At 52.1% G+C, this 24,148-nt stretch overlaps 1 protein-coding gene across 1 annotated transcript; it reads left to right on the top strand.

Moving 5' to 3' along the window:
- Positions 1-13,622: 13,622 nt before the first annotated feature.
- Znf444 (zinc finger protein 444) lies at positions 13,623-18,860 on the top strand. Its single transcript, XM_051207785.1, has 3 exons — positions 13,623-13,994; positions 16,583-16,691; positions 17,821-18,860. Exons 1-3 carry the CDS (start codon positions 13,683-13,685, stop codon positions 18,393-18,395), a joined length of 996 nt encoding a protein of 331 aa, XP_051063742.1. The 5' UTR covers positions 13,623-13,682; the 3' UTR covers positions 18,396-18,860.
- The last annotated feature ends 5,288 nt before the right edge of the window (positions 18,861-24,148 follow it).

Here is a 24,148-nt window from a genome sequence, read left to right as displayed (position 1 = left end):
CGCGCGCAGGGACAGCAGCTCAAGCTGGGAACCTCACTCTCAGAGCTGTGTGTTAGCAGCTCTGCCTGAGTTCACTGAGGAGCTGTCCCAGGAAAGTCGGGTGCCCCTCCCCACATTTCAGACCCGTGTCTCCTTGTCTCCAAGCGTCCTCCAAACTCTGTGATAAGGAGGGAAGAGAACAGCACAGCAGCCCAAGTGAAAGCACTGTGTCCTTGGGATCAGCCTCAAGTCAAACCACGGCCCACACCGCCCACACCACCGTCCTGCTGATTATCTCACAGTGTAAGCGCGTCTACAGTGGGAAAGAGAAGCCCCGAGTTTAACTGTGCGAACTAAGCCATGGATGGGATGGGAAGCTTAGCCATGGAGAGAACACTCTTGGGGCTAAAGGGATGGGATCGGTGGTTAAATAAACGGAACTTACATTTTGTTTGGGGTTTTTTTGTTTGTTTGTTTTGTTTTTGTTTTTAAGAATGGCTCAAATGGCTGAGGTGGGCTGATGTGGTAGTTCTAACATCCTGGAGGAAAAGGTGGAGCATTAAGTTCAAGGCCAGCCTGGGCTACACAGCAAGATCAAAGCCAGCCTGTGTTACACTTAAAAGTGTAGGGAAGTGCAAAGCACTTCCTTCCCAACTTGATTTTTTTTTTTTTTTTTTTTTTTGGTCATGGTGTTTCATCATCACAGCAATGGAAACCCTAAGTGGAACACAATATGTTCTTAAACATTGAGCTGTTGCTCCAGCTACATGGATGCCCATAGCTGAATTACTTCCTCATCCCTGGATGGCCAACCACAGTGCCACAGCAGGCAAATCTCTTTGTAAACACCTTCATGGGTTTCTTTTTAACCACACTCATCAGGGATCCCCTGGACAGGGGTAAGGGTCTTCCTGATGTTCTCAGATGAGTTAGTACATGGGTATACAGACTCCTCAGTAGCGGCAGAAGGCAGGTCACCATCCTTAGCTGTACCAGCAAAGCGGTGGGAAAGGTGGAGGTTCTGGTTAGCAGGCACGTGCCATGACACCTTAACTTCAGTGGAAACAGTCTTCTGAAGGCAGGTGGGTCCTGGAGAAGTCTGGGGTAGGGGCAAGAGAGAGCTAGGGAGCTAAGGAACTACAGGAGGAGGCAGCTAAACTCTCAACCATGGCTCAGTGACAAGACTGGGTTTCTTTCTTTCTCTTTTCTTCTCCTTCTTCTTCCTCCTCCCCTTGGCTTGTATTTTAAGCAAAGGCTCTACCACTGAGCCACACCCCCAGCCCTCACTGGGGGATTCTAGGCAGGGGCTCTACCACTGAGCCACACCCCCAGCCCTCACTGGTCCACTCCAGGCAAATGTTCTGTTGCTGAGCTATATACACCCCCTCTTTTGTGTTGCCTGGTTTATGAATGAGTTTGTGTGGGTGTGTGCACGTGTGTGAGTTCAGAGATAGGTGTCTTCCACAATTTCTGTTCACCTTGTTTTAAAGGTTTGTTTTCATTTTTAATTACACATCTAGGCATGTGTGTATGCATGTAGGTTTCGGGTGCCTGAGGGCAGAGGTCAGAGGTGTCAGATTTGCCTGGGGCTGTGGTTACAGGTGGTTGTGAGCTACCTGAAATGGACCAGTATGTGCAGTAACTGCTGAGCCATCTCTGAAGCTCCAGCCACCTTAGTTTTTTGAGACAGCGTCTGTCGCTGACTTGGCACCTGTCTTTGTCTCTCTTGCTCTGGGGTTACAGACTGTGTTTCCCTGTGACTGGGACCCCAGCTCACACCCTCCTGCAGGTGCTTCACTAACAGAGCCACTGAGCTCTATCCCCAAAGATCCTCTTTTCCATTCTTACATTCGATCTCAGCCAAAAGGCCAAGAAGCAATCTTTTTTCACCCTTTATTCTGGGACAAGGTCAATTCACTGGGTAGCTCAAGGTTGACCTTGACATTTTGATATTCCTGCCTCACCCTCCCAAGTAACCAGGATGTCAGGCCTGCACCGCCCGCTCTAGCTTCTTTACTAGGCCTTTATTAATCTCCTAGTTAGTTATTAATCTCCATCCTAATTCTCTTGAGTGTCACAATTATCTGTATCTCAGGTGAAGACGATGGTGAAGGAGCCAGCTAGGAGGCTCACTGGGCTCGAGGTACTTTCTGCTACATCTGAGTTCTAGCCCTAAGACTCACATGTCTGAAGGGAAAAAAACGTTCAAACGTTCAAGGTCAACCAGGGTCACCTGGTGAGATTCAGGCCAACCTGGGCTACATGTGACCCTGTTTCAGAAACACAAACCAACATCTCCTTGAAGCAAATTGCTAGACACTGGCAGAGTTTCTAAACCAGTGGGTTTGAGGACTGGGATGAACTTTGCATGTCTGCTAAAACTCCCAGATGATGTTGCTAGTCTCAGCATCACATTATGAGAAAACACTCTTTTTTTATTTTTTCTTTTTTCTTCTTTCTTTGTTTTCTTTCTTCTTTTTCTTTTTTCTTTTGGTTGTTTTGAGACAGGGTTTCTCTGTGGCTATGGAAGCTGTCCTGAACTAGCTCTTGTAGACCAGGCTGGCCTCAAACTCACAGAGAAGAGAAAACACTCTTAGGGGAGAGTACATAGACAAGTCTCTGTTAGAGAAGCCCACACTCATGCTTTTGAGTACCTTACTTTCTCCTGAGCTGGAGTAATTTTCTCTTAACTGTCACACCTATATTGAAATATCTTTTTTTGGGGGGAGGTTAAACATTCTTTTTTTTAGGTTATTTATTATGTATACAAAGTTCTGCCTGTATTATATCCTTGCAGTCCACAAGAGATGCTAGATCTTATTACATATGATGGTGAGCCACCATGTGGTTGCTGGGAACTGAATTCAGGACCTCTGGAAGAGCAGCCAGTGCCTTTAACCTCTGAGCCATCTCTCTAGCCCTGAAATATCTTTATTAAACCTCAACTCTAGCCAGGTGCCGATGCACATCTTTAATCCCAGCATTTAGGAGGTAGAAATAGGAGGGCCTGTGAGTTCAAGGCCAGCCTGGTCTACAGAGCGAGTTCCAGGCCAGCCAGGGCTACGTAGAGAAACCCTGTCTCAAGAAACCCAATCTAGACAGGGCCGAGGAGAACGTACGTGCACAGGTGGCCAGTGCATGGGAGCTGTTAGGGAAGGAAGTGCTGGGCTGCAGGCCTGTGTGAACCTTGTACCCAGCCTTTAGGCATCTGGCCAAGCAGGAAGTGGAGGCTAGAGTCTCCCTCATCCATTTTCTCTGCCCTCAGGCCCTGGCCCAGGCCTTCAGCTTCTGTTCACTTCAGCCTATTTCTGCTGATGTAAACAAAGGCACGGTACTTGCAACAGGAACTTGGAATTGAAAGAATCAGACATGTGGGGTAGCATACGGGAGAAACTCCACCATGTATGGGGAAAGTTTCAAACAAAGCAGATAAGACTTTTTACATGTCCAAAGGCTCCCTCTCAGGCGTGGGCGTGGGTAAGCAAAATGTTGTATATTCATACGATGGAACCTTACTTAGTCCTGTTCTTTGTGGTGTTGGGAATGAGTTCAGAGTTGTAAGCATGTTTAGCTTTCTGATACTAAGCCATGTTCCCAGACCCAGACTTTGTTTTTTTTTTTTTTTTTTTTTTTTTTAATTGGTTGGCTGGCAATATGGTTTAGCAGATATGAGTGCTTGCTGCTCTTTGTGTTTGTTTTGTTTTTCAACACAAGGTTTCTCTGTGTAGATTTGGAGCCTGTCCTGGAACTGGTTCTGAAGACCAGGCTGGCCTCGAACTCAGAGAGATCCGCCTGTCTCTGCCTACCTACTGCTGGGATTAAAGGCGTGCACCACCACCACCCAGCCAGAGACAGTGTCTCATGTAGCCCAAGCTGGCTTCAAACACACTGCACAGACAAGGAGGAACTCTTAGACCTCCTGATCTTCTCGCATCCCTCTCTCAAGTGCTGAGATCACAACTTTCAGTTTTCCGAAGGAAGGAAATTGGGCCATTGAGACGGCTCAGTGAATAATGTTGCCCACATTCAAGTCTGGTGTTCTGATTTTGCTCCCCTGTCTCCACTTGGTGGAAAGAAAACCAACTCCTGAAAGTCACCCTCTGTCCTCTGCATACAAACTGTGACACTCAAGCACCCCCACCACACACACACACACACACACACACACACACACACACACACACACACAGTCATAATAAATGTAGTTTAAAAAACTATATAAACAAATATGAAAATAAAATCGCGCACGGTAGTGCACACTTGTAATTCCAGCATTCTGGAGGTTGAGGCAGGAGGATATTCCTTGGCTACACAGGGAGTTTGAGACTAACCTGGGCTACAAGAGACTGTTTCAAAGGGTTTAAAAGAGAGGCAGGTGGATCTCTGTGAGTTCTAGGCCACTCTGGTCTACTGAGCGAGTTCCAGAACAGCCTCCAAAGCTACAGAGAAACCGTGTCTCAACACCCCCCAAAAAAGTGTACATGGAATGAACCCAAGTGGAATGTGCAATAAATACACCATATAGGAATGGAACGTGACATCACAGGCTCTAGAAATAGGAGAGCAGCTTGTGTGGCTGGCACACTTAGCACAAAGAGGGACTCGGAGGACAGAGCAGTGGAGCAAGCTCAAGTTTACAGCCATGGGGTAGAAGGTTGGTCACCATGTTCTAAATTAGCTAGTAGACAGCTGTAGAAACTAGGAGAAAGGTCTTGTCATCTACGAATTTGATTAAAGACAGGAGCAACTTCTGTTTCATGTATGCTTGCCTTTGTCTGACACCGTCACTTCTTTCGAAGTCTAGCAGGGAGGGGAGAGTCTCTAATCTATCTGGTCCACGTGCTTGTAAGAGCCACCCATCACTGGTTGGAGAGAAGGCTCAGTGGTTAAGAGCGCTGGCTGCTCCTCCAGAGGTCCTGAGTTTAATTCCTAGCAACCACATGGTGGCTCCCAACCATCTATAATGGGATCTGGTGCCCTCTCCTGGACTGCAGGCACACGCACAGACAAAACGCGTAAAAATAGTAAATACAATACACAGGGGAAAAATACATAAATAAAAACTTACAAAATGAAACAATCTCTCATTACCTTCCTCCCCTCACCCTCGAGGGAGGTGGGGGGAGATGAGGAGGAGCGGGAAGTCGGGGTGGGGCTGGAGAGATGGCAAAGAGGTTAAGAGCTCAGACTACTCTTTGTAAAGGACCTGGATTCAATCCCCAGAACCCACATGGTCTCAACGGTCTGTAACTACAGCTCTCAGGTGTCCCACGATATCTCCTGACCTCCGTGGGTACTGCACAGATTCACACGCAGGCAAAACACCCATACACATTACAAACAAGCAAAACCAAACCAAAACAAAACAAAAACCTTCTCGTTTCTGAAATGGAGGCTGCAGCCTGTCCGGCGAGGCTGTACCAGGGACGCTTGACAGGTAGTATTCTCCTCCCTATTCATAGTAAGGGAAACTGAGGCCAGAGAGTGGGGTCAGCCTCAACTTTCCTTTAATCCAGTCCGGAAGAGGGCGGACGAACTGCAACCGTTGTCAAGGAGACGGATCTCCCACTGATGGTTGCGGGGAGGACTACGGCCGGGCCTCCCGGATCTCCTCTCCCGGCGCTCGGGGGTACGGGAGACCAAACTCCAAAGGGTGATGCCTCCACCGGTTTCCACGACAACGACCCCAGCGACTCCTCCTACCCGCCCCGACACACCTGCGCATGCCTGGGAGATACCATGTGAAACCTGGGAAATGTAGTCCAAAAATCAGAAGCGCTCCTTTTGCACCGGTGTGCCAATAGGGAGCGGGTTTGCTTCTGCACATCTTGAGAAATGTAGTTTTTGTGCGGGCGCAGAGGGCCGGCTAAGGACGCACGGGGCGTAGGAGACCCGACCAATGGGAAGCCGCTTTTTGTCGTCGCGATGCTTCTTGGGAGTTGTAGTTCCAAAGCTGGCCGAGGCGGAGGAGGAGGGGAGTTGCTGGGTAGAGCCGGCGATCCCGAGTGTTGGGGCGAGGGGACGTGGGGGCGGGGGAGTTTGGCGCACAGCCTGCTGGGGCATGGAGTCCTGGTGAGCTGTGTGCGCATGTGCGGGAAGGTGAGGGTGCTTGGGGGGCCTCGCCCTGGAGAGTGAGGTGAGCTGGGGGCCAAGGGAGGGAGGGACTCGGGGGGAATCGGGTGTGCCCGGGGGGCGCAGGCGGCCCGGGGGCAGGGGTACCGGGTCCTGGAGGAGGGAGGGATGGAGGGAGGGTCGGGCGGGCGGTTTGGGGAGGGAGATGATGATAAAGAGGCTGGGGTGCTGGGGGCGGGCCGGGGAGCGGGAGGGACGCGAGGTGCAGGCGCGGGAGACTTGGAGGCCCGGGGAGGCTGGGTGGGGGGAGGAGGGCGCTGGGGCGCCCGAGCTGGAGGCCTGGGGTGGAGGAAGCCTGAGTCGATCGCCGGGGGGGGGGGGGGACGGGACTGACGGGAGGGGTTCGTTGGTTCAGGGCGCCCCAGCAGCAGCAGCAGCCGCGGAGGTGATGGATGTGTTGCAGGTGGCTCGCACCGCACCGTGCGCTGCTCACGAGTTCACGCGCACTTGTATCGAGTGGAGGGAGATTCTGCAGGACGAGAACCTGCACTGTGCGTGCCTTTATTAAAAGAGTCCCCGCCTCGTTAGCTCGTCGCGAGAGGCGAAATTCGTTCTTGTGCAGAGTAGCAGGAGTAGATGGACTTGACTCTAATGGTTCTGATCCTCCTGGCTCAGCCTCCCAAGTGCTGGATTACAAGTGTTGGCCCAGCTGTTTTGTTTAGTTTAGTTTTAGGTAGGGTCCCGTGTAGCCCAGGCTAAACGCACTCCCTGTGTAGGCAAGCCTTGAACTTCCTGTCTTCACCTAGAGAAAGTGCTGGAATAAAAAGAAATGCACCACAGCACCCGCCTTCACCCCCTTTTGTATCCTATTTTAACACCGGTTCCGATTTATATTTTAGTCCTGGACACTGTTTCATATTAGCTTTACGTAACTTTTCACAAGGAGCTTTAGGGTAAACTCGTGTTAATAATAGTAATGCAAATTTGAGCACCCAGGTGGGGTTTGTTTATTGCCAGGTGCTGTTTTGGGTACTTTTTTTTTATTTTTGGTTTTTTCGGGACAGGGTTTCTCTGTGTGACAACACTAGCTGCCCTGGAACTAGCTCTGTAGACCAAGCTGGATTTTTGTTTGTTTGTTGTTTTTAAATGTTTTTTTAAATTATAATTTTACAGTTCTAAAATTTTTATTGCTGAATTTTTGTTTAAATTTACTTAATTTTTTTATGTACACAGTGTTCTGCCTGCATGTATGCCTGCAGGCCAGAAGAGGTCACCAGAATGCATTATAGATGGTTGTGAGCCACCACGTGGGTGCTGGGAATTGAACTCAGGACCTCCGGAAGAGCAGCCAGTGCTCTTAACCTCTGAGCCATCTCTCCAGCCCCCTTTTCAACTTTTCCATCATTTTTATTTTATGTGCATTCGTGTTTTTCCTGCATGTGTGTCTGTTGAATCCCCTGGGACTGGAGTTACAGTTGTGAGCTGCCATGCTGGTGCTGGGAATTGAACCCCGGGTCCTCTAGAAGAACAGCAGCCGGTGCTCTTAGCCTCTGAGCCATCTCTCCAGCCCTGTTCTGGGTACTTTTGTGGTCTTTTAGTTGAATCTTTCCAGCCTGGATTGTTGTCCCCACTTTACAGCCAAGAAAATGGAGATAGTGTGTGAAAGGGTTAACTGTTCTTTGCCCAAGGACAGACACACATTGCTATTAGGTGGCTGGAATTTGCTCCGATTCTGCAGCTCTTGTCCTCTGAGTAAATAAATATTCGGTGTGTTGTGTAGCGGAGGGCACAGAGTCCCCAGTGCGGATTCCTGGCCTTTTGAAGGGTCGTTGAACGCGGGGTCGTGAGGCGGAAGGCTGGGACACTGGAAGTTATACACTTCGTAGAATCAAAGTAAAAAGGCAAAACAGACCGAATGCGGATGGTGGGGAGATGGCTCGATGGTAAAAATGCGACCCTCGGACCTGCGTTTGTAGCAGTACTCGGGTAAAGGTTGAGCACGGGGACACATCGATGTGCGCTGTCTCCCTGGCTTGTCATCTCAGCGGAAACAGCAGGCTTTAGTTTCAGTTAGAGACTTGAAAACAAGATAAAGACACATAACCCCTACCTTAGGCCTCCACAGGCTATTTGCACACACACACACACCAAATATCAACAGCTTGGAGAAATCACAAAGCAGGAAAAAAAAAAAAAAAAAAAAAAAAAAGGCAGCGTCAGATTGTTGAAGGGGAACACAAAACACCCCTCCTCCAGTGGCTTGGACCTTGGGTAAGACATCAGTGGCACATCCTTTGGGGTCAACCAAGGAGGGAATATTTAAGCGGTCTGTTGGCTAAGAGTTGCTCTCTGTGGCCTGGAACTCAGAAAGACTAGTAACTAACTAGCCACACTAATTGATGACTTTTTAGTTTTGTAAGCTCTGTGGGAAAGGAACTGTTCCTCCCACCGGTCCTGTTTTTCCTGTGGGGCGGGTTTCAAGCCTCCCTCCCCCTCCACCCTCCTCAAGCCTCCCCCCCCCTCCTCACCCTCCACCATGGTTTCAGCTTTCCCTGCAATCAGTTACAAACTAGTCTGTGATCTTTATCACCCACTTGAGTTTATTTTTGATCTGGCCCCTGAAGGCCAGTGCCTGAACTTGAGCTCCAGGCAGCTTGGAGGTTTTCCGTCTCAGCCTTTGACATAGGCCTCCTTTTGAATTTTCTGCACACATTCCCCCCACCCCACCCCACCCACAAGGCCCAGCTGTGAGGGTGTGCAGGCTACGTCTAAGGTTCTGGGGGATATGAAGTACATATCCCACTTAAGTGGACTGTTATATTTTCTTAGCTCATTGATTCAGATATGTCTTCTTTCTCCATCAGGCTTTAAGCTAGCTACTTCAGGTCATAAAACTGGATTTTTCCCTTTACGGCAGGAATTGGATCTCGCCTCAAGGAAGTCCCCTTTCACTTGATCCAGGCGTGAGGGGCATCTGCAGTGGGCTTTTTGTTTCGCTTGTTTCGGTGTTTTGAGAGAGGGTTTCTCTGTGTAACAGACCTCCAGCTCACAGAGATCCACCTGCCTCTGCTTCCGAGTAAGAAGATTAAAGGCGTGCGCCACCACCGCCCAGCCTACAGTGGGCTCTTATAAGGGGGACACTGACTGCTCGGGCCATTTGTCAGGAAACTGATGTATTGATAGGTGTGTCTTCCAGGGTTCCTAGGAGGAAAAGGGCTGCACAGGACCGCCTTTTTCCATTCTTCCTGCCCGTAGCACGGTGGTGTTCAACCAGGGTTGGTTGTTTGTTTCCCCTTCCCATCACATAAGCAAGGACATCATTATGTAAGCACGGCCACGATTTTGGGAAATTGATGTGTAGTTTATGGCAAGTTTTACTTTCAGAACAGTGCAGTCTAATTCACCTTTAAACAGGCTGAGGGGCTGGCTACATGGTTCAGTGGTAAAGAGCACTTACTGCTCTTGTAGATGACCTTTACACACACACACACTTATTTTTATGTGCATCGCTGTGAGAAACCCTGGGGCAGGAGTTCTAGACACTTGTGAGCTGCCACGTGGGTGCTGAGAATTGAACCTGGGTCCTCTGCAAGAGCAGCTGGTGCCACTGAGCCACCTCTCCAGCCCTGATGACCATGGTTGAAACCCCATCACCCGTTTGTAACTCCAGTTGCTGTTTGTTTTAAGCGTGCTGAAAAGGGCTTGCTCTCTTTTTTTAAATTTCATTTATTTTGTGTGTTTCTGTGGGGTGAGGAGGAACAGCCCTGGACAAACCATGGCATACATATAGGTTGCCAGAGGACAACTTGGAGGAGTCTGTCCTTTCCTGTTACCTTAGGGTCTGGGGCTCAAACTCAGGTCCTTAGATGTGGGCGGAAGCACCTTTACCCACTGAGCCATCTCACTGGCCCCTGGCACACAGGTTCTTATTCCTTATAGGAGTCGCTTTACAGTGTTGGGTACTCGGTCTCTGCCTTTTGGAGTATTTCCGCAGTAATGTGGAGTAGTGTTTTCGTTTTTTGTTTTTTCCTTTACCTCTTTACAGTGTGCCCTTAGTCCATCCTCTCAGCTGTATTTAATTAATCCAGTTCCCAGCCACTCTTTATTTATTAAAAATTAAAATGTAACTACATCTTTCCCCCAACACCTTGCGTATTCCTGCACACTCCCAAATTGATGGGCTCTTTTTCTTAGTGTGTATATGTATATACACACATTCAGTGCATGGCTATATAAACACAGCGTGCTCGGTTCATTTAGCATTGCCTGTGTGTCTGTGAATTCATAGAACCAGTTAGGAGACTCACCCCTGAGAGATGCTAATTCTTCCTGTCTCGGTTGTCCTCAGTTGCCTGTAGTTGTTTGTCTAGGGGTGGGATTCTGTGGGATTTCCACCTTCTGCGCTAGCAGCACCCGTATTGATTTTTGTCACTGGTGCAGCCAGTGACAGCTGTTATCATGGAGGTGTCATGGCTGTAGGCTGTCTGTCATTTCTAGGAGACGAAACCTGCTTACAGCAGACTTCGTGGGCCTCTGGCTCTTACTATCTTCCCATCCCTCCTCCTGCAGCGTCCCTGGGCCTCAGGGACAAGAGTTGTGTTGTAGCTGTATCCTTTGGGACAGCCCCTACAGTCCATTGATCCCTTTGCTGTTGACAGTTGTGCTTTTCGGTACTGGTCTCTGTTTGCTGTAAATGGAAGTTGCTTTGGTAACAGGTGACAGCTACGCTTGTATCTGTAGATCTGAGAGTAAGTCTTAGGATGCAGTTAGGAATTACGCTGGTCTGGAAAAGTGTAGGTAGTAGGTGTCCCGCTAAGATCCATGACCTCACCAGCCCCAAGGAGTTGGCTAGGTTTCCATTACTGGCTGTAGGATGTGGCCTCTTGGTGGACAGGAATCCTGTGTAGCGGCCATGTAGAGGTAGCAAGACAGAACGTAAGCCCGGGGCAGACGGTTGGGGAATTGTGCACAGCACAGAGTAGGCAGACAGAAAGCTAACTTCCAGCACCCTGACCACAAGCTATGATGAAGACGACGGTTTGGAGTTGTGTGGTGTGGAGTGTCTTCCTGTGTGTGAGTTAGCAAGCTCTTGGTGCCAGCTAGAGTGCTAAATCCGCAAGGAGGCTCTTTGCTTTGACTCAACAAGAAGCCCCTGACTATAACCCTAGCCCCCAAAGTGGCCACAGGGGGAAGATATGGAGTCAGGGAGTAGAACCTTGCTCTTGGGGGTTAGTGCCCTGTTAAAGAAGAGAAGAGCTGCATGGTGGTGCACACCCGCCATCTTAGCGCCAGGGAGGCGGAAGGAGGAAGGTCAGAAGTTCAAGGTTATCCTAGGCTACACAGTGAGAGAGAGGCCAGCCCGGGCCATGTGAGACTCTAAATAAATAAATCAGAAACTGGGTAGAAGCCTGCAGTAATCAGGTAGTAAGTGTTAAGGCAGAAAGATAGTAGCCTACATCTGAGCATTTGCTACCATCCTGAGTCCTTCCTGTGTTCTCTGTAAAGCCTTTTAAAGATTTACTTATTTACTCTCTAAATATACAGTGTCCCACCTGCATGTCTGCCTGAAGGCCAGAGGAGGGCACCAGATCTCATTTAGATGGTTGTGAGCCACCACGTGGTTGCTGGAGCCTTTCCTGTAACTTAGTAGACCAAGCAGGCTGGCCTAGAACTTTTAGAGATCCCCCTGCCTCTGCCTCCTGAGTGCTGGGATCAAAGGCGTGAGGCACCACCACCTGGCCAGCCAGTGTTCTTAACCACTGAGCCATCTCTCCAACCTCTCTTTAAAGACTTTTAAAGGGTTTTTAAACTTAACGTTTATGTACTTGTCTGGGTATGTGCTACACGTGTTTAGGTGCTCAAAGAAGCCAGAACGGAGTCAGATCCCCTGGAACTGGAGTTAGAGGCAGTTGTGAGCCACCCAGTCTGGGTGCTGGGAACTGATCCTGTGGAAGAGCAGTAGGCACTGCTAACTGCTAAGCATCTCTGAGGCTCCCCTCCATTTAAAAAAAAAAAAAAAAGGTTTTTATTAGCGTATATTAACTGTGTCAGTAATGGATCTCATATAATGTATTTTCTCATAGTCCACGTGAGTTCCATAACCCTCCCTTGTCCTCCGGCTCCCGCTGGCCCCTTCCGCTTCTCACATTGTCTCCCTTCTTTTGTGTATTGCCTTCCCGAGCTTCACTTACCTGAGCATGGGTGAGGGGCCGTTTACGGGAGCCTAGGCAGTGTAGGAGTGGCTGCACCACGGAAGGAAATGTCTGCGGGTGGCCGGTAACTGCCCATGGATCCGCAGGGAGGGTAGACATTGTGAGCCCCTCCCGTCGATGGGCCAAGACTTGCAAGTAATCACAACGCAGGGGGGGGGTTTCCGGAGTGCAAGCTGGCACGTGCCCCCCCCCAGCACCCCACCCCTTTCTCTGGCTCCCACATTATTTTTCCCTCTCTTATTCCCTGTACCCTGAGCCTTGGAGGGAGTAATACACGTGTCCCGCTTAGAGCTGAGCACTCAGAAACTACATACCGGCCCGGTGGTGGTGGTGGTGATGATGGCGCACGCCTTTAATCCCAGCACTGGGGAGGCAGAGGCAGAGGCAGGCGGATCTCTGAGTTCAGAGTTCGATGCCAGCCTGCAATAAAGAACGAGTTCCAGGACTAAACAGAGGGACCCCATCTCAAACCAACAAAAAGAGTGGTTTGTAAGAAGACTGATTTTTTTTTTTTTAAATTTGCAAGTGGTTATCAGTTGAAGACAGGTTCAGGGTTAGGGGTGAAGGCATGTGTGTCCATTTCTTTCAGCTCTGGGACCCCGCCTGGCACAGACCCGTGCAGTCCCAGTGCAGGCTACCACGGTCCCTGGAGTTCATGCGTGTGCCAGTTCTGCTGTCTGGAAGGCACTGCTTCCTTGGTGGCTCTTACAGTCTTGATGGAGTGTAACTGAACACTGCAAGCTCCCTCGCTCTGTGCATTGTCCAGTCGTGGGCCTCTGTGTCCGTTTCCATCTCCTGTAAGGAGGAAGCTTCTCTGATGGTGGCTGAGCAGAATGCCATTAGGAGACACTTTATTGCTGTGTTCCTCTTACAGCACAGTCGTGTCTGCTTTGCCCCCCAGGTCCCTCACCTCTGTGGTCTCGTTCTTGCCACCCGATGAGCGGTGTCAGGGATCGGTCCTGGCTCACGAAATAGGCCTTAAGAGGCAGCAGGCACCAGCTCGGTCACCTGTCCCTGTACGGTGAGTTGTGTAGGTGTTAGCCTGAAGCAGCGGGGCCTCGCTAGCAGTCTGTGGATAGGTGGCCTGGGTTCTCCGGGGCTGGCTCCCCTGGGGCCCCTTTAGTCAACAACTCCGATTAGAGGTGTCCCATTCCTAGAACCGGAAGCTTCATTCGGCGGCAAAGACGCCGGGTTGGCCTGTCTTCTCTTTGGTCAGAGGCGAGCAGGCAGGCTTCCGTTTTACAGTCTATGAAATCAAAGCCGAAGTGGATGAGCAGGTACTGGTCAGTAGCCATTAGGCTTCAGGCCAGCCCTGTCGCCCACGTGAGAGGCCGTAGTCCAGACTGCCGAGCTGCGTCCTCCCACTGCTGACTGTCCCTCTCTGCAGATACCACCGGGGACTCGAACCCAGGGGGCCCCATGGAGGCCGCAGCATCGCAGCCGGTGAAGCAGGAGAGCCTGTCGGTGGAGGCCCTGACGCTCGACTCGCCGTGGCACCGCTTCCGCCACTTCCACCTGGGTGACGCGGCAGGGCCACGCGAGGCCCTGGGGCTGCTCCGCGCCCTGTGCCGGGACTGGCTGCAGCCCGAAGTGCACACGAAGGAGCAGATGCTGGAGCTGCTGGTGCTGGAGCAGTTCCTGAGTGCCCTCCCCGCAGACACCCAGGCCTGGGTGTGCAGCCGCCGGCCTCAGAGCGGAGAGGAGGCCGTGGCGCTGCTGGAGGAGCTCTGGGTGAGCGGGAGGCCGCGCTGGCCGTGGCCGTGGATGTGGATGTGGGAGGGGCTTCACTGGGTTATGATTCTCAGTACGTGGCTGGCTGCACATCACCTTCAGTCAAAAGCACGCCGAAAAGGAAGGTGTGCTCTATGGCTGGGGCTGGGGTGACGGTCGCTCTTGCAAAAGTGCAAGGGTACTTCTCCAGCATCATCTGCATATCTGGGGTCCCCAGTTCCTCCCTCAAGTAATAGTTGAGGGAAGGCAGCGCGGATGGTGGGGAGGGGTGCGTGCGGTAGGGTGAGGCCAGAGGATTCCAAGCCAGATGGCAGGGGGACAGGGCCAACGACTCTTAGCTATAGTGGGAAGCAATGGGCTTGGAGCCCTCAGCCTGGTATGGTAGTTCATACACGTAAAAGGGGCCGAGGCAGGAAGGTCACGGAGGAGAGCAGTCTGTAGCCAGACCCTCTCTCTTTAAAAAAACAAAAACTCCAAGGGATTCCTTCACTTAGAATGCCTCATACCTTGCTGTCCAGAGTTTTTACTAGGCTTCAAGCTTGGCAACATGGTGGCTTGGCACGTGACTGATCTGTCACCAGCCCCTGCAGAGCTAGGCTAATCGTGCATGGTCCAAACCCCCACCCCAGATCACGCATGCGTTCTTTAATTAATTCTGTCTGGTCTGTGGCCTGCACAGAAACCTTTTCCTAGGTGTGACATTTGAAGGGTCACATATGACTTCTCAGAAACCAGAACAACAGCCAGCCTTCTCTGGGGCCATTAAAAAAAATCTTTAAATGACAAACACATGTATTTGTGTGGTGGTGGGTGGGTCATGCACACAGCACCTTGCATGTGTGGAGGTCAGAGGGCAACTGTAGAGTTAGTTCTTCCCTTCCAACATGAGGCTTGTCAACACGCACCTTCACATGCTAAGCCTTCTCAATGGCCCACCCTCTGTGTTTCTTTTAACTGACGATGGTAAGGTGGTTGCTTTTAATGTGTGTATATCTAGCAGAATTTTTAAAAATCCTTCAAAGACACGTGTGGTGATACACGCCTGTAATCTCATTACTGGGGATTAAGTTAGGAGCATTTTGAACTTGAGGCCAGCCTGGACTACAGAGGAAGGCCATGTCTGCAAATGGACAGCAACAAAAATCCCTTTTACTGACTAGATGGTAGGGTCCTCGTTATCTGGGGTGTGGAAGTCATTGTTCTAATGACTCTTTCCAGCTCCTTGGACTCTAGGGGCACCCGTGACATAGGAAAACCCTTTCCAAGGCTGTCTGTCTCATTGGTGTGATAAATGCCAAAAGCAACTTAAGGGAGGAAGTATTTTGGGGCTCACAGTTCAAGGGTACAGTCTGTCTCTGAGGAGAAGTCATGGCATTCAGAGCTAGAGGCGGCTGGCTCACTCACAGGTGACCTGGGAGGAAGTAGCAATGAACACTACTGCCCACCTCTCTTGTAGCAGCCAAGCCTGTCCTGGAACTCCTCTGTGAACCAAGCTGACCTCAGACTCAAGAGATCCACCTGCCTCTGCCTCCTGAGTGCTGGGATCAAGGGGCGGGCGCCACCCCACCCGGCTCACAGCACTCTCTTAGATTCAGTCAGGGACCCGGGAAGTGGCCAGCCACAGTTAGGGTGAGTCTTCTCCCTCACAAGCATGCTCAGGGGCTCCTTCTAGGTGACGCTGGATTGTCGCTCTTCAGTGGTGTCTGGCCTGAACTGCAGTGTAGACTCAGCCCTACTAAGGTGGGAAGGAGCCTTGCTTGTCCTGTTTATTCGTGTGTCCCTGGTTGGAACAGCTCCTGACATTAGTAGGGGCCAGGGCCTGTTTTGGGGTAGTGAGGGACACCCGCCCTGCCTTGAAGTTTCACAGCAGAGAGCCAGGGTGTGTTTTCCTCGGTTGCTTCTCTTGAGACAGGATCCGACCTGCTCCATAAGATAGAATGATTGCCTGTTGTCATCCAGCCTCGGTACCCAGGCAGCCATGGGACTGCTTGAGACCCTGGGAGCAGGGTGTCTGCCCACCCAAGTCACCCAGAGACTAGGAGACTGGGGAGAGGCAGCTCCAATCAGTGCCAGTGCTTAACACAACAGGAAATGTCACACCAGTTTGTCTCAGGTCAGAGGCAGCTGGGGGCATGGAAAATTAGCACAAAGTGTGTGTGTGTGTGTGTGTGTGTGTGTGTGTGTGTGTGTGTGTGTGTAGAAAGACTTAGTAAAGCAGAGAATCATCCAAGGCACGTTGATTGATAGAGCTCCAGACTCAACCTTTGAAAAGCATCAGAGATGGCCAGAGGTGCCACACGCCTTTAATCCCAGCGCCCGGGAGGCAGAGGCAGAGGCAGGGGGATCTCTGTGATTCCTGGTTCCCAATGTCACAGCTTCCTGTCACGTCAGCTCCAGAGGATCACATACTGTCCACTGGACCCAGCATGCATGCATGCTTTATGCACCCCACCCTAGCATACTAGGAATAACTCTCAAAAACAAACAAAGCAGGCAATAGGATTTGAGAACTGTGTGTAAGGTGTGGGCAGGGGGGTGAATACAGCCCATCGGAATTCCTCAGTTTGGCCTTTGCTGTCTCGTTTCAGGGCCCGGCGACCTCCCCAGATCGGTCCTCAGCAATGAGGGCCCCTCGGGATATGACGGAAGGCTCGGGGGTCAGTGTTGGAAAGGAAGAAAGTGGGACGATTCCCGTAGGTGAGCAGCTGGCCCCTTTTCCCACCGCCTTTTGGTAACCCCAACGGCAAGGGCCCCAGTGTCCCAGGCTAAGGCAGGGACTGGCCTGGCCATCTCCCGGGGCAGCTCCACACGTGCCCCTGCCTTTGGGGAGCCCACAGAAGGTGGGGTCAGACTCTTAACTGTCTGCCAGGTGCTGCTGTGCGGGTGTATGGAAAACCCGTAGCACCCCCTAAACAGATGTGGTGTCTGGAGTTAGCACAGTGCTGGGGTTACAGGCATGCCGGCGTGCGCGGTGAGACCTGGCTGTAGAGCGTTTGGGTCCAGGGTTCCAAAGGGACCCACCCAAGGGTGGGTGCTGCTAAACCAGGATTGGGCCCAGGCAGCCTGCTTCATTCAGGTCGTACGCACGCCATCCCCTTTCAGACAGGCTCCAGTGGTGTCTCCCGCATGCGCCGCGGCTCCCAGGCTCCGTGTCAGTTCTGTGCCATATGCCCGGCCTCCGAGCTAGGCGAGAAGTCTGTCCCATCCCGTTAGGGCGAGGTGACTCCATGTACCTCTAGACAGCCGGGCAGAAGCCAGGTGTCCCGGAAGATAGAATGTAACTGCTAGGGGTGGAGGGTGGGGCTGGAACAGCACCGGGAGACCAGTGGGCATTTCAGACGGAAGAGGGCGCCGAGTTCATGGTGTAAACCCGGCAAAACCAGGGTCGTGGGCATTCCTCGGGCTCCACAGAGCAGATGATGGGAAACCTACAGCCTGATCATGTCGTTCATCCCTCGCCCCGCTTGCCCGCCCCTACCCTTTGGTTTGTTCCATTCGGACCCCCTCCGCCTTGCGCAGTGCGCATGTGTGTACCTCGGTAATTTCCCTTCTCTGGCCACCACCTGGTTTCTCCTTTGTTCCTAAATCAGTGTGTACCCTCACCCACGTGTCTGTTGCTCCCCCCCGCCCCCGCGCGCGCTTCTCCCTCCCGCCCACTTCTGCCCTACTCCCCCTTCCCCATTCAAGCCACCCATTGGCCTGGTACTCATCAGGCAGTGTCAGGCTCCTTGCTGGGTGGCACAGGGGCGGCAAAACTGCCCTCCAGGCCACCTCCCTGTCCCCAGCTGCGCTGCTCATCCTGACCGTGTTCCGTTTACCCCCGCAGGGACCGGAGCCTCCGGGACAGAGGCGCCTGCAGCGGGGACCGCAGGGGCCACGCGCCCCTACAAGCAGGAGCCGGGCAGCCCCCCACCAGCCCCTCTGGTACCCGTCCTCCCTGCCTTCCTGGCGGCCCCTGGGACCGTATCGTGCCCAGAGTGCGGCAAGTCGCCCCTGAAGCCGGCTCACCTGTTGCGCCACCGGCAGAGCCACTCGGGCGAGAAGCCGCACGCGTGCCCCGAGTGCGGCAAGGCGTTCCGGCGCAAGGAGCACCTGCGGCGCCACCGCGGCACCCACCCCGGCAGCCCGGGGCCCGCGCTGCGGCCCCTGCCGGCGCGCGAGAAACCGCACGCCTGCTGCGAGTGCGGCAAGACCTTCTACTGGCGCGAGCACCTGGTGCGCCACCGCAAGACGCACTCGGGCGCAAGGCCCTTCGCCTGCTGGGAGTGTGGCAAGGGCTTTGGGCGGCGGGAGCACGTGCTCCGCCACCAACGCATCCATGGCCGGGCTGCCGCGGCGCAGGGGACTGCAGCGCCGGGTCCCGAGGGGGGTGGTGCCTTCCCGCCCTGGGCCCTGGGGTAGCCCTGGCTCCAAACACCTGCTGCAGGGCGTCACCCCCTTAGCACCCCACCCACCTCCCTGACACCTCTCAGCTCTTCCCTACCCCAGCTTTGCTTACCCCTTCAGGCCCCGTGCCCCTCCTTCCTCCGTTCCGGAGTTCTCAGCTTTCGCCTGCCCCTAAAAAGGTCCTTCTCTCTCCCTCATCCCATCCTCTTTTCGTGGAGGGGCGACCTTCCCCGGGACACCCTTTATGCGGGGACAGTTGCTCAGGGAAGGAGCAGAGTAAACCCCCCCACCCCCGGCCTCCAGCGGAAGGCAACCTTGGACCCCAGGACAGAGTCGGGGCCAAAGATGGGAGGAGGCCCAGACCAGGATTCGGTTCACTCCACAGTTCCAAGGCATGAGGTGGGCAGAGGTGCCTGAGAAACTTGTCACAGATGACAGGTCACCAGCGTCAGAGAGAGTAATAAAGTGACTGACTCAGTGTGTACAGGAGTCTGAGACTCTCCTGTGTTGTGGGAGTTAAGCGTCTGAGGCACAGGGGACTTCTTGGGTGGGCACACATCGCAGAAACAAGGACTAAACTCGAGGTCTGGTATCAGACACTCTGGTTTGCCCTGCCCGTGTCGCTTCAGGCAGGTGGCGCCCCTCTGGGCAATAGACCCAATTTCTATTTTTCTTTTGTCTTGAGACAGTGTTTCTCTGTAAACCCTGGCTGTCCCGGAACTCAGGCTGGCCTGGAATTCAGAGAGACCCACATGCCTCTGCCTCCCGAGTGCTGGGACTAAAGGCATGCGCCACCACACCAGGAAGTTCCAACTTCTTAAGACTTAGTGCTTTAAATATTGCCACCACCCTTGCCAAGTTATTAAGGCAGGTGACTCCGTGTCATTGGTTGGCCCCTAGATGACCAGTGCCAGCAGCTCTGGGACAGTGAATTTTGCCAAGAAGACTTCGTCCTGGCCTTGGGAAGAAGACTGTCCCATGTCCTCAGTTCTACACACAGACAGACCAGCAGTCCAGACCTGACTTTATCCAGGAAGGAGACGAGAGGAGGGGGCTGTGTGGCTCAGGAAGACGTGCACCCCCGCTTCGAGCTGCAAGGGTTCTGTCTGCTTCCTTACCAGAACTCCATGTAACTGTTGTACAAGGAGGGGGTGCGGCCGGAGGTCCTCAATGCTCACCCTGGTTACCGTTTTGTTTTGGGACAGGCCTCCCCCACCCCAGACAGGGTTTCTCTGTAGCTTTGGAGCCTGACCTAGCACTCGCTCTGTAGAGCAGGCTGGTCTGGAATGCACAAAGATCTGCCTGCCTCTGCTTCCCCAGTGCTGGGATTAAAGGCGTGCGCCACCACCTCCCAGCTTGAGACAGGGTCTTGTTGGAGCGGCCCAAACTATGTGCGGAAGGCTGGGGTCCACACTCACGCGGTGTCTTGCGCAGCACCACTGTGTTGAGAGGTTAGTTTTGCTGTGTGGGGGACAGACTGAAGTCACATAACCAGCTGCAGGCTGTGGGGGGGGGGGGTTAGGGTGTCACGCGGACTGAGGGAATCCTCATCTGCAGTAACAGGAAATACATGGTGGAAGCCCCATGCTCGGCTAAGACAAACCAGTGGGTAAGGGCTCTGTAGTGAATGAATAGATCCATATCCATCACCCTGCACAAGACTCACCTCCAAATGGATCGATGCAAGACCAGATACCTGAGCCCTGGTGTGGTGGCGCATGCCTTTGATCCCAGCTCTTGGGAGGCAGAGGCAGGTGCATCTCTGAGTTTCAGGACAGCCAGGGTGGTACAGAGAAACCCTGTGTCAAAAGACCAAAACAACAGAATGTTCAGCATCCTTGATCATCAGTGAAATGCAGGTTAGAACTACTTTGAGATTATTTTAGCTCAATCATAGTGAATGTGATTTAAAAAAAAAAAAAAAATTGCCAGGCATTGGTGACACACATCTTTAATCCCAGCACTTGGGAGGAAGAGGCAGGTGGATCTCTGAGTTCTAAGCCTGGTCTACAGAGTGAGTGAGTTCCAGGATAGTCGTGGCTACACAGAGAAACTCTCAAAAAAATGAAAACCAAGCAAATAAGTTGACAAATTCTGCTGTTAGTGTGGGGGAAGCGAGCATGTACTCATTGCAATGGTAGTATCAACTGGGCAGCCACCATGGAAATCAGTTTGGAGGAAATCAGAGAGAGAGAGAAGAAAGAGAAGGAACTGGGTGTTGGTGGCGCATACATTTCATCCCAGCACTCGGGAGGCAGACGAAGGTGGGTCTCTGAGTTCAAGGCCAACCTGGTCTACAGAGTGAGTTCCAGGACAGGCTCCAAAGCTACAGTGAAACCCTGTCTCGAAACACCAAAAAAAAAAAAAAAAAAGTCAACCGACTATACTACCACACTCTAGAGACACCTGTCCATGCGTGTTCATTGCTAGTAGCCAGAAGGTGCCTAGATGTCCATCAGTCAATGAATGGGAAATGAAAATGCCCCTTTACACGATGGACTGCTATTCAGCTGTTGGGGAAAACAAGACTCTGAAATTCACAATTAATTGGATGGAGCCAGAAACAATCATTGTGCACGAAGTAACCCAGACCCGGTCCCAGAAAGGCCAACGTGGCACATTTTCTCTCGTTTGTGGATGTTAGCGTTCAGTCTTCAAATGTGTGTGCTTCATTTGGATACCCGCCGAGGTCAAAAAGTAGTAAGGGGTGGGGCGGGGTCTTTCAAGGGAGGGGGGTAGAAACTTCTTTTAGAAGTGACTTCACAGCTCTGGCCCAAACATGGTTTGGACCTGCCTGAGTTTGGCTCCCCCTTCTGGTGACAAAGAGATGCAGCCGCTCCCAGGCCTAGGAGAGAGAGGCTTTGGGAGACGGGAAGAGGGTGAGAAGGAGGAGTCTAGAACCCTGGGAAGAAATGTGGAAATGAGGAGGCTGGAGACATGGCTCAGAGCTTGAGAGTGCCTGCTGCTTTTGCATAGGACCCAAGTTCAGTTCCCAGCACCCAGATCTCGTGGCTCCTGACTGCTTGTAACGCCAGCTCCGGGTATCTGGGGTATCTGACGCACTTTCCTGGCCTTTGGTGGGCACCTGCATACACATCTCTCTCTCTGCATACACCTCTCTCTGCCTGCAAACACCTCTCTCTCTCTCTCTCTCTCTCTCTCTCTCTCTCTGCATACACCTCTCTCTACCTGCAAACACCCCCCCTCTCTCTCTCTGCATACACCTCTCTCTGCCTGCAAACACCTCTCTCTCTCTCACACACACACACACTGATAATAAAATCTTCTGGAAGAGAGAATGGCTAACGGTGAGGTCTCTGAACCTCCCTTCTCTGCCCTCTTCTAGGTTTCCATCCCATAGTCCTTCTGTCGTCGTCCCCCCCAACCCCTCCCCGTCCTGAGGACATCTCCACTCCTCCACTCCACCTCCCTTCCCTTTCCCAGAAAAGCCATTTACACTTGCTTGTCATTTTCTCCTTCCTAAGTGTCCTCCTCTTCCTCCCCCACATCTGAGGTCACACAGAGGAAACCTGAGGACAAGAGCTTTGCTGTGTCCCCACCCGTTGGTGTGGGGCTGATGTGAAAACATGGACAGATAGAGACGGAAACGGTCCCTCGTCAGTGGGATACGGGGAAGAAAGAGGCCTCCCTCCTAGCAGAGAGGAAGAGAAACTCCAGGACCCTCTGGACTCTGCCACTGTTTCTCAGGGGACAAGGGGCAAAGGCAGGGTTTAACTGTCTCCTAAGGTTCTTCCTCTTGGAAGTAGCTGCTCCCTGGGGCAAAGAGGGAGAGAAATGGAGAGACAGAATACAAAAGCAGAAGGAAGCCAGGCATTGGTGGCGCACCCCTTTAATTCCCGCACTTGGGAGGATCTCTGTGAGTTCGAGGTCAGCCCGGTCTACTACAGAGGGAGTTCCAGGATTGTTACACAAAGAAACCCTGTCTCGGGGGTGGGGGTGGGGGCAGAAGGAGTGAACTAAGCAGTCACAATGGCCTCCGTTAGTAGCTTATCCTACAACTGTTTACGGAGATCCAGGAAAAATATGTATGTATGTATGTATGTATGTATATATATATATATGTATGTATTTATATATATCAGTTAGCAAGTTCGGTGGGAAAGGGTGCTTGCCATCAAGGTTGATGACCTCGGTTTAATACCCAGCACTCATATGGTAGGACTGACTCCTACAAGTTGCCCTCTGACCTCCACATATATGTCATGGCATGTACCTACCATAACTAAATAATGATGGGACTTTAGTGTATTTACCAGTATGCATGTGTTTGTGTGTGTGTGTGTGGATGCGTGTACCTGTATGCACCCACAAGGGTGTTGGGTGCCCTTTTTCACCATTCTCCACACATTCCTTCGAGCAAGCATCTCTCCCTGAATCTGGGGCTCCTATTTTCTTGGTTAGGTCGGAAGCCAGCAGGTCCTGGGAATCTACTTATTTTCTTTGTGCACACCCCCTCCACCCCAAAATGGTACTAGGGTTACAGGGAGGTATCTGGCTTGTTATGTGGATGCTGGAACCCAGATTCTGGTCCTCACGACGGCAGCCAAGTACTCTTAACCAATGACCCATCTCCCTTGCTTGTTTAGTGGTTGTTTGGATCAGGGTCTCACTAAAAATCCAGGAACTCATCATCCTCAGCCCTCAGCCCCTGAAGTGCTGGGATTACAAGTGTGAGCCTTCAGGCTAAGCTCCAGGAGTTGTTTTGAAATAATTTTCCTTTTTAAGGATTTATTTATTATGTACATAGTGTTCTTCCTGCATGCATGCCTGTAGGTCAGAAGAAGGCACCAGATCTCATTACAGATGGTTGTGAGCCACCATGTGGTTGTGGGACTTGAACTCAGGACCTCTGGAAGAGCAGCCAGTACTCTTAACCTCTGAGCCTTCTCTCCAGCCCTTAGAATCATTTTCAACCATAGGAGATGTCCTGAGCCCTGTGAGGTGCTGAGTCAGGTGGAGAAAGGAAACCACGGACACCGAAACACACACACACACACTCAGATACACACATGTACTCAAGGGGGGGGGGAGACATGTGAATAAACAAGCAACCTCGAGGAATCACAGGTCAAAGTGGGTGTGGTTAACAGCTATTTATAAACTAGTCCGAGCCCGACAACTTGAGTTCCATCCCTGAGACCCACATGGTTGAAGGAGGAAACCAGTACTCACAAGTTGTTGTATTGTGAGCACACACATACACACTATGGCATGGTCCGTGTGTATGCACACGCACGCACGCGCACGCACACACACACACACACACACAGTGGGAGGAAAAACAAGTCAGAGAGAAGATAAAGAGGCAGTGCCGGAGAGTCGGAGAGTCTCAAGGCTCTGACAGGGGACAGCTGAGACAGAGAAATGCCCTGTGCCACAAAGCACCTTTGTCTGACCTCACAGACCAGCTAATAAACACTCAAGTGGATGAGTCTTCTCTGTGCCTCCATCCTCACTACCCCGCCCACCCTCGTCTCTCTCTCCTTAACCTCTTCTCCTTCAACTCCTTGTTCTCCTCGGAAGCATAAAAGCCAGGACTCCAAACGCTGCTCAGTGCTGCCGACTCCACACAGGTTAGAGCCTGGGGCGGGAGGGGAGGCTGGAGGGGCTGAGGGCTGACATGGTAAAAACTGTCTTGGAGAATGGAGCAGGACAACAGCTCGAGAGGATGATGGGTCAGCAAGAGAGGTGGGTGTCAGTGACCGGTCCCTAGGACGGGGCTGGCGGGAGGCAGGCAGAACGGAGTG

The sequence above is a fragment of the Phodopus roborovskii genome, unplaced genomic scaffold (genome assembly GCF_943737965.1).
Source record: "Phodopus roborovskii unplaced genomic scaffold, PHOROB, whole genome shotgun sequence".
Taxonomy (NCBI): Eukaryota; Metazoa; Chordata; class Mammalia; order Rodentia; family Cricetidae; genus Phodopus; species Phodopus roborovskii.
This window is presented reverse-complemented; position numbering and strand designations above follow the sequence as displayed.